This window comes from Trachypithecus francoisi, unplaced genomic scaffold (assembly GCF_009764315.1).
Source record: "Trachypithecus francoisi isolate TF-2019V2 unplaced genomic scaffold, Tfra_2.0 Lachesis_group15, whole genome shotgun sequence".
In the NCBI taxonomy this organism is placed as follows: domain Eukaryota; kingdom Metazoa; phylum Chordata; class Mammalia; order Primates; family Cercopithecidae; genus Trachypithecus; species Trachypithecus francoisi.
The window spans coordinates 50,465,789-50,481,633 of record NW_022681460.1 but is presented as its reverse complement, the minus strand read 5'-3'; the positions used below and the strand labels follow the sequence as shown (position 1 = coordinate 50,481,633).

Below are 15,845 nucleotides of genomic sequence, written 5' to 3'. Positions count from 1 at the left end.
GTGGTAGCACAATTTGTTATGCTCTATCAGACCAAAATAGAATCAAGGCTAGAAACAGAAAATAATCTTACCTTTCCAGGTCGGGGATTGAGTTTATTTTGGACACTTCCTCTAAGTGTCTGTAATCAGATGAACAAAAAAACAACAAATAATTACAACTTCACATAACAATCTTCTTTTTCCACCCATGATCCTCTAGGTAGGTCACACTTATCCCACACTGTATTGATTTTGAAACGTCCACTCTAATCGATGCTAAAGTTGTATTAAAACTCTTTGAGTTTATACTTTTAAATTAAGGTTTTTTCACCTCTACCTGAATTTGCCATTGCCATTTCTCCTAATTTAAATGTCTAGGCTATTTCCACCAATGCTAGAAAATTCAGGGCACGTATGTTTCTTGTCAGTTCACAGAATAAGAACTCAGCTAAGAAATTCTAATTCAAATAATATCAGTATCATATCAAATAAAGAGAAATTATAATATATTAATCGCTTACCTAGAAAGAGCTGAATCAATTTTGTGTTCATATATACACCCTATCTGAATCCATACAAATATTGTTTTCTCATAGTAAATCTATAATCATATAACAACCACTAGTCTAAACAGAAGTGTTTATGGTATATATGGTATATTTCATAATGTACATTGCACATAGTATATTTAATCCCCCTTTTTTTCTTTTGAGATGGAGTCTCACTCTGTCACCAGGCTGGAGTGCAATGGCGTCATCTTGGCTCACTGCAACCTCCGTCTGGGTTCAAGCGTTTCTCCTGCCTCAGCCTCCTGAGTAGCTGGGACTACAGGTGCATGCCACCAGCCCAGCTAATTTTTGTATTTTTCTTTTAGTAGAGATGGGGTTTCACCATGTTGGCTAGGATGGTCTCGATCTCTTGACCTCCTGATCCGCCTGCCTCGGCCTCCCAAAGTGCTGGGATTATAGGTGTGAGCCACCAAGCCTGGCCTAATCCTGCTTTTTTGATAGACAAAATGCATTTTAATGTTTCCAAAACTAATCATTTTCAAGACCATCTGACAAGACCAGTAAAACCAGAAATGCATAAGATAATAAAATAGTAATTATATATGTAAAAATATTACAAAACATGAACTACTTTCAATGCTGACCAGGATGCCTATTTTAGGAACTGCCTTTGCTCTGACTGCTCTTGCATCACACCAGAGTGTGATATGCCCAGAAGACCACAAAAGGCTGGGGTGCGGTGGATCAAGCCTGTAATCCCAGCACTTTGGGAGGCCGAGGTGGGTAGATCACCTGAGGTCAGGAGTTCGAGACCAGCATGGCCAACATGGCAGAACACTGTCTCTACTAAAAATACAAAAATTAGCTGGATGTGGTGGTGCTCACTTATAATCTCAGCTACTTGGGAGGCTGAGACATGAAAATCGCTTGAACCTGGAAGGCGGAGAGGTTGCAGGGAGCCAAGAACATGCCACTGCACTCTAGCTTGGGTGACAGAGCAAGATTCTGTCTCTTAAAAAAAAAAAGTCCATAAGGGCCCCCTAGAGCATTATCAGAAGCCAAATGGTATATACCTATTTATGCATATATATACACTAGAAGTAGAGAAACTGAAGAAAAAGCCTAAAATGTAAAACGAAATTCAGGTAAAACCTTCATGATTGAATAATTATCCAATCAACAAAAGCCCAGGACCTAAAGAAAGGCCATTATTTTTTAATCACAAAAAGGCCTAGAAAAAGTATAAAGATTTTATTTTTCCTTTTTATGTCATTTGACTTGATTTTTATAAGGAAACTGTATATTCTGTTATCAGCTTTGTCAGACTGTAGTTAAATCAGGAAAGTGATCTCAGAACAATTAAAAAGAACAAAGCAGTAATGAATGGGAAGTGGACCAGTGGAAATGTTGTGCTTGAGAGAAACAGTTAAGAATTTTATGATTTCTGGGTACCATAGGCTGATTCAGTCTTATTTGTTTATAGGAGTGGTTCTCAAAGTGTGGTTCAGAGGCCACTGAGGGGTCTCCAAGATCCTTTCAGGTAGTCCATGAGATCAAAACTATTTTCATAATAAGAAGAGGTCATCTGCCTTTTTCATCTCTCTCTCAAATGTCCAGTGGAGTACAAGGCTCCATGATGTGTGATGGCATCGTTGCTCTGAGCACTGCTGCAGTGTGCACTTGTATGTTCTGGTGTTTTACAATTTTCTCAGCAATCATTTCTAATATAATCATTTCTGATAGGCAGAACCCATACAAACAAAAGCTCATTGGGGTTCTCAATCATTTTTAAATGTAAAGGGTCCTAACACCAAACATCTGAAAACCAAACTTTAACCGAACTTTACGAAAGTTTATGAAATCACATGAAAAAGGGATCTGCACCTCTGCTGGAAACCCAACCATATATTTTGAAAGAGCTTGCAACATCACATTCTCTGACAGGACTGTAGCAAAAGCCAAAATAATACATTGAACTATGCTGCAGTACCCTGTACAGACCAGGAAAAGTGCAAGGTATTTTCTGCCTGGATAAACTGGGCTGGATTGCAGTCCACACTTGCCAGATAGCCGGGTTCACAGGACGAACCACTAGAATGCAAGCCACACTAAGGCTTCTAGCCTGGCAGAGCTGATCACTAAACTCATATCCCACCTTCCTTTCTCATAGTCCTCCCTTAACTTAAATAAGCTTGGTAACAAAAAGGCACAAATTCACATCAAAAACTGAGTAAAGTAAACATCTTCTGAAGAGAGATAAAAAAAGATGCAGAAATCAAAATTATTCCCCAAAATCATGTTTTGCTGTCTTCTCTCTAATATTTAAGATCCAATGAAAACCAAAATTCTTTACTCCCCACAGCTTTGCAGGGGAAGAAAATATTTCCCTAATGAAAACTAATTCCCAATAAAGAGAAAATACTTTCTCAATTGCATAGGATAAATACCTATTGCTACCTATGGGAACAAAGAGTGAATCTCACAGAGATAAGGATTAAGAAAAAGTTTCCCTGGCTGAGGACTTCCCAAAGAGAGGAAGCTGTTTCACAAATCTTCAGAATTCTAAGTATGGCACTGAGCATTTTTACCTAGAATAGGTAAGAAAAAGCATCTTGTCTGTCTCTGAACTCCAAAAGTTTACCTGTATCTTTCATAATACAACATATAAATTCACATGTGCCTTAAAAGATCACGTGCCAGCCAGTCAAGATGGCTCACACCAGGTAATCCCAACACTTTGGGAGGCCGAGGCAGATGGGTCACGAGGTCAGGAGTTCGAGACCAGCTCGGCCAATATGGTAAAACCCCTGTATTTGTATTTTTAGTCTTTACTAAAAATACAAAAATTAGCCAGGCGTGGTGGCACGCACCTGTATTCCCTGCTACTAGGGAAGCTGAGGCAGAAGAATCACTTGAACCCAGGAGGCAGAGGTTGCAGTGAGCTGAGATTGCATCACTGCACTCCAGCCTGGGCAACAGAGCAAGACTGTCTCAAAAAAAAAAAAAAAAAAGATCATGTGCCTTAAAACATTTGTAGCTTTATCTCCCTGCAAGACTACAGAGGCCTTCAGTGAAGATTCTGAGTACATTTTTTTCTTGCCCTCTAACAGTCTCTTGTACATTGCAGGTTTTCAAATGTGTGATGAATGAATAAAAACTATAGCACATGAGCTTAACCATTTCTAAAAGAATAACAGGAGTTGCTCATCATCGCTCTCTTCCCTTGCTTTATAAATACCCCAAATAAATAATAATACATTGCTACTTACCATTGTGTCTGATAATGACATTCCAGAAAAAGAAATGCTTGGGTCATACCGGCTTGATTTGAAAAGACCCATGAAGTCGGTGTCACTGTTTCCGCAGTTTGGCAAGTTTGATTTAAGAACATTTTCAGTATGATTAGCCTTTTCCATATCATTGTTCTTCAGTTTTGAAAATTCAGAAAATTTAGTTTCCAGCAAGTGTAGGTTGCTTCGTGAATCCAGATCTTCTTTATCTTCTTTGGTTTTCTCTTTTTGTGGGTATTTTTCCATGTGTCTTGGACTTTTCAAACTGGAGTGTGATGTACTTGACGAGTTGAAATTGAAGACCTTTAAGGAGTTGTCGGGTAGATTTGACTGTTCTTTGTTCAAACCACAGGGCGGGGCACCCTCAGTCGTGGGCTGTGACACTGAAGACTGAGATAGGGAACCGTTCTGAGAAGTACTGAAAGCCGTGGTCATAGTGTTGACTGATGTCACAGAAGGAGAAAAGATTTTGTCTTGTGGTAAGGAAGATAACAAGCTTGAGAAAAGTGCACTTTTTTCTAGTCTCGATCTCTTAATGCCACCACTTGTGATGTCCCTGTTCTCTTTGTCATTGATTTCTGGCATCACCAGAGGCTCACTGTTCCCATTAGTGTTGGTGTGCAGGGACTTGAAGAGGACACTCTGTTCAGCAGATGCACGTTTGGGTCTCAGTTGGGATTTTGTGTCAAGGCTCTGCATCAAATGTAAAGCCGGGGACATTTCTGGCTGACTTTCCTTCTTCTTCCCCAAACCAAAGGTAAACACACTGGGATCAAACACCTTTTCTAAATGGTCTTCGTGAATAGGAGGCATGGCAAAGTGAGGAGCAGGAGAGTTTGGCATCCTGGCCTTCTTTCTTTTCATGGGCATACAAACTGCACTATCCATCTGTTTTATAATTTCAGTGAATTTTTCCATATCAGAAGAAGAATCAAATACACTGTCATCACTACCAGCAGAAATGTTCAAAAGACCGGCAGGACTATTCCGGCCGTGTCTAACAGTCTGATCTGGCCTTTGAGGAGTGTCTAAGTGATTTCCGCTGCTGGGAGAGTTGGTGGGACTAGATTCAGTCATCAGGGGTGTTCTGTTGCCCTGACTTTGAGCCTCAATAGGCAAAGTTTTCTCTGATGCTGGTGGCATGACTTGTGGGCCAGATTTTGCCGCGAGCTCTGCTGTGCAATGAGAGTGTTCGGGTGACATGCTCTTATTGCCCAGTACTTCCTCTTGTAGGGGAGCACAACTTGCAACGGAAACCACTTCAGGTTCATTACTGTGACAAGTTGGCAACTGCACTTCTCTAACTTCAGAGCTCTCTGAGATGACCTGGGAGCTCACATCCTGGGTGCTCTCCACGGGGAGCACGAAGGACCTGACCTGGACGAGGACTCTGGATGGACACTCACTTCCCACAGCTTCTGGACTGTGCTCTGTGGACAAAGGAGGGTTTGTCTCTCCTCCAAGTTCTGAAAGTGACATTTTCTCATTGTTCTGATGAGACACAGGCAAAACACATCCTTTATGATTTTCTGACACTCTTAGATCAGTGCACGGAAAACTGCTTATGGGCGATTGAACACATGTGTCTTTGGCAACATCCCCAGGAGTGGGTGCAGACAGTGAAAAAGAAGGCTCAGGAGATGACTCAGTAGGGGCCTGTGAGTCAGAAAATGTATGCTGTGGCTTTGGCATGGCTGTTGGAGGTAAATCTTTGGTATCCACAGTGATGGGGATGTCTTGTGCTGCATTGGTTACATTTTCAAGTACAAGTCTTTTGCTGTCTGCAGCCTCTGAGTCCTTCTCTAAGAGCTTATGATCTTTGACAGGAATCAGAGCAGAAGCCACTGGTTCTGAAGGGCAGCCAGGATCTATTTGCACATCTGCTTTATCATCTTGGTTAGGTTGAGGACCAAGAGCTTGATTCTCAGAAGGGTCTCCATTCATTCCTCCGGTTGCTGGTAGAATCTCTTCTTCCGAGAGAGTAACTTTGGTTTCTACAGCAGTTTCCTTCACCAGCACACCATTCTGGGGACTGTTTGGCATTACTTTCTTTTCAGGTTGCTCCATTTCTTTGGCTTTTTTGGCTAAATTCAACTTCGCCCTCCCAACAAACGTTTTACTAGAGGCAGGAGTGTTCCTTGTGCCTCGAATGTCAGTGTGTCTTGGGCTACTGTTTGCCCGTTTGTTTTCAAATAAGGAGATTTTGGTGGCAGTGTTGCCTTTGTGAACTGGCTGGCTAAATGGATTGTGCTCATTTCCCAAACTGTCAGGATTCTTAGGGGTTTTAAGATTTAGTTCCACATGTTTGGGCTTGGCAGGGCTGTGAGGAAAAAGCAGGAAGATAAAGTTATTGACCTAGTTTTAAAAAGTGAACACACAAACCAACTAATTATAAAACTATGAAAAGCCAACATCTCCCTGATATATAACATTTGGAGTGTGGTGTGTGTGTGTGTGTGTGTGTGTGTGCACACATGTGTTTTGAAGACAAAGTCTTGCTCTATCGCGAAGGCTGGAGTACAGCTGTGTGATCATAGATTGCTGCAGCCTGAAACTCCTGGGCTCAGGCAATCTTCCTGCTTCAGCCTCTCAGGTAGCTGGGACTACAGGCACATACCACACACCCAACTAATTTCTTTATTTTTATTTTTTGTAGAATGGGGTCTATGTCACCCAGACTGGTGTCTCAAACTCCTGGCTTCAAGCAACCCTCCCATCTTGACCTCCCCAAGTGCTGGGATTACAGGCATGAGCCACCATTCTCTGCCACATTTGTTTTTCAATGAAACTATTTTTAAATAGTCCTAAGTACACTATCAACTATTTTTAATGGGTGTTTTGCTTGCATATGAGGGATCGGAAGATTATATAGCCAAGAAACTCCAGGGATGAGGGATGAACTAATTTATTGAGCACCTAGCATGTATGCACAGTGCTTGGCACTAGAGTTGGAAGACATCTTAAGGCCTGAAGAACATTAGAAGAAATTTAAATATTTAATGCGTTCCCATACTCCAACATCAATTATATATTTTTATTTTAGCATAACTTTTTAAGTATTATCTCAAAAGGATAGATTTTAAAAATTCATCTACTATTGACCTCTTTGGATATTTTATTCCTCTCATCCTTCCCCCATAAGATTTTCTCTGATTATAAGTGTGTTCACTATAGCAACTTTGAATAATATTTAAAAATCACTGATAATCCTACCAGTCAGAGAATATCCCTGTTAACATTTTTAAACATTTCTAATCTTTTTAGATGCATAATATTTTGAATAGAATTGAGATTATTCTGTTCATATAATTTGATATCTTGCTTTTTCAAGAAATAAAATGACTTAACCTTACAGTTAACATTTTTCAGATTACCAAAAAATTTGTTTGAAAAGCTGTCTTAATGCTGCATGGAAGTCCATCATATGGATGTACCATCATTTACTTATCAATTATGCAGCTGTTGGTTTTGTCATCACTTCTTGGGCAAGAGAGTCTCCCCTTTCTCTGTCACATTTCTTGGGTATAGTTACCCCCAGTGGAAATAATAAGTCTTTGAATGTACACAGTGCTTTCTTTCAGAGAAACAAATGTGCTCTGTTTGGCATTCTCTGGCTCTGGTCCTGGCTTTTATGCTAATTATCTGTGTGAACCTGGTCAAGTTACTTTACCTCTCTGGACTGTACCTTCTTCATCTTTAAAAAAATGAGATGGTTTAGAACAGAGTTGTTTTTATTTCCCCCAACTTACAGTTGAAGGAATCCCTGGGGTTCTCTTCAAGGGCTACAGTTGGGGAAAGTAGGGACAGGGATGGGGCTGTCCACTCTCCTTTCAACCAGAATCACTCCCAGTATCGGTTTTATTTATTGCTCCTATTTAAACTTTCTTAGAAGAAAGGGTTCCACAGCATATAGATAGATAGATAGATAGATAGATATAGATATATTTATAGATATAAATATCTATATATTTATATATTATCTCTATATATCTATAGATATATATCTATATATTTATATAGATATCTATATATCTACATATCTATCTATATATATCTACATATATAGATCTGTCTATCTATCTATCTATCTATCTATCTATCTATCTATCTATATCTCCCAGCACTTTGGGAGGTGAAGGAGGGAGGATTGCTTCAGCTAAGGGGTTCAAGACCAGCCTGAGCAACATACTGAGACCCAGTCTCTACAAAACAAAACAAAAATTAGCCAGGTGAAGTGGTGCATGCCTGTAGTCCCAGCTACTCCAAAGGCAGAGGTGGGAGATAACTTGAGTCCAGAAGATCAAGGCTGCAGTGAGCTATGGTCATGCCACTGCACTCCAGCTTAGGTGCCAAAGCAAGACTCTGTCTCAAAAAAAAAAAAAAAAAAAAAAAAAAGGCTAAACCATTGGTCTAGTGGTTTATAAAATGGGAGAGATAAAGCATAACCACTAACAGTCACTGATTGTCAAGAACTTGAGAAATGCTTCAACGGGCTCACCTAATTCATATACAACTTTATACATTCTATTTTTGGCTGAGGAAGTTGAGGCGTCAAGAAGGAACTTGCCTGAGGTTATGCAGCTAATAAGTGACAGGGCCACAATTTGAAGCCAGGTGCTCTGGTTTCAGATGCCATGCTCCTAACCACTAAACTATTCTACTTCTTCAGATAAGCTTGGACTATACCCACCTGGATGAGCTCCTCTGGTTCTTTCCATCTTTATCATTTAAAGTCAGTGAATTATCATGAGATCCATAACATGATACAGACTTTAGAGGCCACTTTGATAATGAGAACATACAAGTGGAGACACTGAAATCCCATGCTGCCTCTCCTTCATGGACTTGGCCCTCATGAAGCTTGGGCCTGGCTAGGTGCAGTGGCTCATGCTTGTAATCCCTACATTTTGGGAGGCCAAAGCAGGTGGATCACTTGAGATCAGGAGTTCCGAGACTGGCCTGGCCAACATGGTGAAACCCCGTCTCTACTAAAAATACAAAAATTAGTCAGGTGTGGTGGCACATGCCTGTAATTCCAGCTACTCGGGAGGCTGAGGCTGGAGAATTGCTTAAACCCAGGAGGTGGAGGTTGCAGTGAGCCAAGATTGTGCCACTATACTCCAGCCTGGGCAACAGAGTGAGACTCTGTCTCAAAAAAAAAAAAGAAGCTTGGGCCTAAGGAGCTTCTACAAGGGACAGGCAGTATGACTGCTGGTGAGTCACCTTATCCTTTTGGATAAAATACAACTGGGCTGGATACCATCAAGTCCTCTCCAAAAGCAGCACTGAGAATTTAGATTTTAATTTTTTCAAATTTTATTTGATACTAAATTTGAGGCTGGCATCAGTGTCTAATGCCTGTAATCCTAGCATTTCGGGAGGCTGAGGCAGGTGGATCGCTTGAATCCCGGAATTTGAGACCAGCCTGGGGAACATGGCAAAATCCTGTCTCTAAAAAAATACAAAAATTAGCCAGACATGGTGGTGCACCTGTAGTTGCTGCTACTAGGGAGGCTGAGGTGGGAGAATCACCTGAGCCTAGGGAGGTCGAGGCTACAGTGAGCCATGATCATGCCACTGCACTCCAACCTGGGTAACAGAGTGAGACCCTGTCTCAAAAATAAATAAATAAATAAATAAATAATAAATAAATAAATAAATAAATAAATAAATAAATAAATAAATTTGATCTCTGCTCATAAATTTCTCCCAGGCATTGCTTTCCCCAATATCTCCATAAGATACTTAGGTTCCCTTATTGCAGGCCCATACCTTAAATTTAAAAGGAAAATTAATTTATAAGCATTTCCTTAAAGATCAAATTATGAAACCAGTGAGATGATTAGAAATAGAAAACTTTGATTTGCTATCAGTTAATGAGGGATGGTCACATACCAGAGAACATACTTTTTAAAAATTCTCACTAATCAGTTCAAGGAAGGGTACTCAATTCATATGTTGAAGTGTATCTTATGATGTAAATAGGAAACACTACAGGTTAGCAGGCTACCTTAAGGACAGGAAACACATATCTGCACATTAAAGATTTACACCAAGATCAAAATAAATTTTACAACCAAACTTTCTGTGCTATTAAGTTGTGCTACCAAGAGTCACTACAATTAACCTAGTTCAGACTGATTAAAAGGAAGGCTCCTATAATTCATGTTGTAATGCCTTCATTATGAGAGAGGGGAAAATAATTTGGAGTCCAAAAAGCCATAGTTCTATTATAAGAGGAAAATTCTCCTCATTCTACATATACCATTTTAAGAATTTCAACATTCAGCACTTGGTAGAGAACTTGAAGGAATAATTTTTCTAACAGCATAAAGAAACATGTTACTTCAGTGGCATTATTTTTCAGGGAATATGAAATAGTTTTTCTAACTCTTCAGTCTCAAATTGTTTTAAAGAATAATCTGATTAACATCTTGCGATACGGTCATAGGAAGAATTAAAGGGTCTGAAAAAACCATCAGTCACAAAGAAATGGGTCAAAGGACTAGAAATAATTATTAATGTTTAAGTCAATAATTTGCCAAATGACCATGTGCAAGGCACCATGCAAAACAAATACATTGAATGTCTGGTAAAGAAAATTTTTAGGTAGAAATTAATCAGAACTGAGAAAGAGACATTTGGTTTAGTTCTATTACAGAGAACAGCACACGAAGAATTTCATTATAAGATCATCTTTCCTGTTTGTTTAGCCTACTCTTTCACAGTGTAACATTTCTGGTTTTTCTACTGGTGTCTTCTGATTGGAAGACAGGTGAACCATCCTTCATAAGGTACACAGCAATGTTTCTCTAAGGCTCACAGTTAGGAGGCTTTAGCATTCAATCACACTGGTCTTCTATAAATAATAGGCATCATTCACCCAGCTTATTTCTCTGTTGCTAACTACCATTACAGAATAAATCACTGACTATATCAAAGGTCTCCTGGTTGGCAGCTCGTGAGGTAGTCAAGTTATTCATTAAGCATACTTCCCTCTCAGAGTTCCTCTAAAGCTTACTTACCCAAGAAATCAAATAGAATGAAAGAAACCATTAAGTTCAAGAATTATAATGATAATATTGTTAAAATACCTACTCTTTGAACAAATATGTGAATGGAGGAAAAACTTAAGCACTTAATCATTATTCACCTGTGCTAAGTGGGAGTGGTAAGGGAGAAGAAGTGTGGGAAGGGAGGGTCTTACCAGTTTCAGAGTACCTTGCCTATCCTGTCCACCTATACGAATTGCATTTATGATCAAGGCACAAGGGCCAGATCCTCCAAAGCACCAGCAGTGATTTCTTCCTTGCTAGCACTTCCCCTGGCTTTACAGATGGTAACATTCATTTGGTAATTTCACCAGATATCATCTCGTATTGTTATTTGATTTGTGTGCTTCTTGTGTGCCAGATGGGGCTATAAAAATTTCAGGGCAATATCCTGAGTCATAGGGATTTTTCCCTACAGTGCCTAGCACAGTATCTTGCACAGAAAGTATTAAATAAATTACTTGTGAAATGAATAAACTTAACAGCAAGTAGTCACAGTTGTTTTGTGCTTTCATGCAGCACAAAGAGGAAGAAGCAACCAAGATACATGAATTAGGGACTTTTTGAAAAAGGCTTAGGCCAATAATGCACTACGTTCCATAAAATGTTTTGGAATCATCTTAAACTCACACCTGTCACAGCTGCTTTCCTGTAGCAAATAATCTTTTGTATGATTATTGATCTTTATTTCAATAACTGAAAACTGCTTTTCAACCTGGGTCCAAAAGTATCACCAGACTCCCTAACATTATAAAGGGGAAGAAGCAACCAAGATACTTGTATTAGGAACTTTTCTTGTGTGTGTGTGTGTGTGTGTTTAAAACTTTTTGCCAATAAATGCACTGAGTTCCATAAAAGGTTCTGTGAATTCTCTTAAAACTCACACATGTCAAAGCTACTGGGTCGTACTTAACATGTTACTGTTTGCTCCATATTTTGAAATTCACAGCACATGTATTTTAAGAACATCCCACGTTGGAACACCCTTGTACATTTTGAAAAAAGAATAGAATCAGCTCATGTCAGGTCGTGAGGTCTTATCTCTCATCTACATAAACTTTGAGCTTCAAGGAAAATCCTATTTTTACATTCGTTAAACTTAAATCTTGTGTTAAAAAGGGAACTAACTGAGGAGGCTGCCACGGGTGTCATCTTAAACCTTGACTGTGTAAACTGGCCCTTCACTATCTTAAGCTCAGCATGGAGGGGAAAGCTCAGTGACCAGACATTTCTTCCACAATGCAAAGACCCCGAGCCTCTCAGAGCCGACCCCCAGCACATGTGCGGACAGCAACTCAGCCGGGACTTGCGCGGCTACTTACAGGGTCACTTTAGTGGTCACCGTCGACTTGCCCACGCCGAAATGGTTCCTGGGCTTCAAGCCGTCGGCGTCGGAAGCTCCAGGCACTCCGGCCGCTCTGCCCAGCTCTTTGCTTCGACCTCCCTCTGCCCGGCCGTCGAAGTGGTTGGGAAGGGGGCCCCTCTTGTGCTCGGGCTTGATCTCCGGCAGCAGCGAGCTGCTCTTGACCGGGAGCTCGCGGGGGACGGCCCGGGCCGCCTCCTCCCCGCTCTCGGCCGCAGCGCCCTTGGTGACCGGGCCAGGATCTGGCACCCTCTTTGGTGGAGACTCCTTGGCGGGAGCCCGCGGGCCGCTGGCGGGGGAGGCGGGCACGGCCTCGAGGGCACGGCTCCTGCCCTTCCTCTTGGTGGGGGACGAGGCCGGGGGTGGCTGTTTGCTCCGGTCCGACTCGCCTCGGAGCTGCCCTTTGGGGCCGGGGCCGGGCTTGGACTCTGGGCTCGCAGAGGAGACAACGCCCCCGTCGAGGGCGGCCCGCGGAGATTTCACTTTCTTTTCCGCCGAGGAGGAGTCGCTGGCCGCGTTTGGCGCCACTTCGTCGTCGAACACCGCGTCGTCCCTGGCCGCGCTCTCAGAGAGCTCGGCATCCGCGCTGGGGGAGTCGGTGGATTTCTGCGACCTCCTCCGCCTCCCGGACCTGCGGCCGCTCGACTTCTTCTCCATGTCGTCCCAGTCACCGCAATCTTCCGCCCTGGGAGTAATCACGACCGGCTCGTCCACTTGCGCCCCCTCAGTCTTACTCAAGTAGATGTCCAAAGTTAGCACCTTAGTAGGGTGGGCGCGACCCCCGGGCTGGGCTGTGCAGTCTGCCTGCGCGGAGCTGGCCGTGTGCGCTGCACCCTCGGCTAGAGGCTCACCTGGCAGAGCAGACGCGCCCTTGGGGGGCTGGATGCGGGCGTCGCGGGGCCTCAGGGAGCCTTCTTCCGCACACACACCTGGGGCTCCGTCAGGGGCCTCGCCTAGTTCTCCCCTGGGCCGCTCCCGGGTGGGCGACCCCGGCACACCCCTCGCACCCAGCAAAGCCTCCTGCTCGTGGCCAGCACCTGGTGAAGCGTCCTCCCCCGTACTGCGGGCGGGCGTCTCTGCGTTCTCTTGCCTGGAGGAATTTCCCTGCGAGGAATGCAGCTGCTTGGCAGCGGTGGTGGCATCTGGGAAAGGCTCTCCCTCTGCCTCCAGAGGTTCTAATTGGGGTGAATCATTTTCATGGCACTGCTGCACAGCCACAGCCGCTTCACTGCTGTTCCAGTGAGGTGACAGCTCGGCGTCATGGGGGGCTGCGGGGCCACCGCTCTCGGGGAGCTCGCCCTCTGCCTCCCGAGGATTCTCCCGGGGGGAGCCCTCCTCACTCGTGTCCGCTTGCTTCAGCTGGCTGCTCTGAGATCTGCTCTTCTCACTCTCTCTCTCTGGGAGATTAGAAGAGGCTACCACATCTTTGGGAGACAGTGGTTTGGCATTTGATCTGGTGGGACTCTCTAGCCCGTTTCTACTGTTCCTTCTCCTTCCTGTAGTGAATAGAGTGCCAAGTTTCCCCAAAACTGGCTTCCTTCTGTTCTCTTCTGGAGGTTGTGCTCTGGACTGAAAAATAAAAGGGATGAGGAGGGAACATATGAGAATCTGGTGTTTTTCCCCTTAGACGTACATTACAGAACTACCAGCCAAAATGATAACAGACCAGAGTTTTTAATTGAAAATGATAAAGTTATGTTTATGTTACATTCATTCCAACAAAATAAACTCTGGTTTTACTTTTGAATTTTTCTTGAACACCTTAAGTTTCTGGCACTAATTAGAATAGCATTTTCTTTGAATTCTTGTTTTTTAAAGGAAAATTTGAACGCTCCAAATAATCACATAATCACAAAACAAATAGTTCCTTGCCCTCTCTAGCTTTTTTACCTTCTTCCTCAATAAAGATGCAATTTATAAACAGCCGTGCGTGTGACCATGGGGCAGCAGTAAACACATTAAAGTATCCTAAGGCGGACTTTCCCCGAAACACCGCCCTTTCTTTTTGTAGGCGGGAAGGAGGACGAAGAAAAAAAACCAGTTCTAGCAGCCTTCTTCTCGAGAACAGTAAGAAGCCACCCGGGTTCAACATACAGTACTTGCAACAAGAAAACCTTAAGCAAGCTTGGAGGAAGCGAGCACCTGGGCCCCGCCTTAGCCCGAGCTCCAATGGGAGGAGGGCGCGAGCGTTCAAACACCCGAGTGATCCCGCGGCTGCTGAGCGCACCGGAAAGGCTTTTGCCTGTGGGAGTTCCTACCACGTGAACGCGGAGGAGTGCGTGGGGGTAGCAGGCGAGGTTGCAGGGGTGACCGCCTTTGCTCACCGCCCCCTCGAGCCGAGGAGGCGTGGCTGAAAGATGCGAGGGACTCTGCCTACTTAGCCCCGGGACCCGTTCCTTACCACTCGTGTGGTTCCGGGGGCGCACGGCTGGAGCCCCAGGGACTGGCTCACCCATGAGAGGGTGCCAGGCCGCCTGCGAATGATCCGCAGCGCTCCCAGTAAGGGGGAAAACCTGGGCTTCGTATATTGCCTGGAGCAAAACGGCTAGCATCTGGTGCCCGCACCAGAAGGCGGGAGGGAGCGCAGAACAAATAAAAGCAAACCCGCCAATAGGCGCGATGGCACACCAGGGTCGGGTTCGCCAGAATGGGGACTGGGTAGGTGCGGTGCATAGAGGTAGGCAGGAAGAGGAGGAGGCGAGCCTGGGAAAGGGAGGGAGCAGGGGCAGCGAGCCCAGCCTGGCTCCTAGGAGAGGGAAGAGTATTTGCGTAAGGACTCCTCTGAAACCAGGCCAAACGTGCGGCTCCTGTATTTCTTAAGAATGAACTCTTACATTCAAAACCCGGGTGCCAGCTTGAGTCCTGGCGACGCAGGAAAGAGCCGCACCTTTCCTGGAAGAGGAACATTCAGGATAGTACCAACTACGGGAGGTTTGCCAATCACCCTTTGAAGTAGCTCCATTGTGTTTGAGTTACATGCAGCAAATGGACTTTGGCGATGGGAAATAGCAAAGATAACGCATGAAATTAACAGGTCAACAAGCATTTGTTGAGACAGTCCTGGTACTGTAACATAGTGTAACCCCGCTACAGCCCAGTGAGGTCATGCTGTTACCACACAGATGAGGAAAGGAAGCTCAGCCAACCCATAAAGACACAAAATTGAGGTTGGGGGGCGGGGGGGAGAGGCGTCAGAGCTGTAAAGTCAGAATTCAAATCCAAGTCGCCTCCTGCCCACCCCATGCTCCTTTCATTCCGCCACAGGGGTCCCTTTTAGAGGCCACGGAGGTTCTGCAGCCACCTGAGAACCACAGTCGGCCCAGAGGAACAGACTGCGGGTCACACACCCCCAGAGTCAGCTCCCAAGGAAGTGCTCATGAACCAGATTTGCTCTCAAGGTTCTAAGATTCTCCTGGTCTTAGAAGCACCTGGTGGGCGCTTTGGGACTAGACAGCTGCTGCTGCTGCCATGAACCAATGATGCAGCCGCTCGGAGCTCTTGTACCTGAGGTCATAAACTATTCTAAAATCTAACCAGAGTTTGATTAATCGATTCTTCAATGGTTATATAAATAATATGGGAAGAATTCGAAGTATGATTTAAGGGAAAAAATTAAAATATTGTAACTTCCTAAGGAAACATTTGGATTATT

At 43.7% G+C, this 15,845-nt stretch overlaps 1 protein-coding gene across 2 annotated transcripts in view; it reads right to left on the bottom strand.

Moving 5' to 3' along the window:
- The window catches only part of CRYBG1 (crystallin beta-gamma domain containing 1), a 211,320-nt gene that overhangs the window by 44,084 nt on the left and 151,391 nt on the right, over positions 1-15,845 (bottom strand). For both annotated transcript variants that reach the window (XM_033234739.1, XM_033234738.1), the window contains exons 3-5: positions 12,153-13,762; positions 3,758-6,098; positions 72-119 (exon numbers count right to left, since the gene is read on the bottom strand). In XM_033234739.1, the coding sequence (XP_033090630.1) occupies positions 72-119; positions 3,758-6,098; positions 12,153-13,762 (3,999 nt within the window). The remainder of the gene's footprint in view (positions 1-71; positions 120-3,757; positions 6,099-12,152; positions 13,763-15,845) is intronic.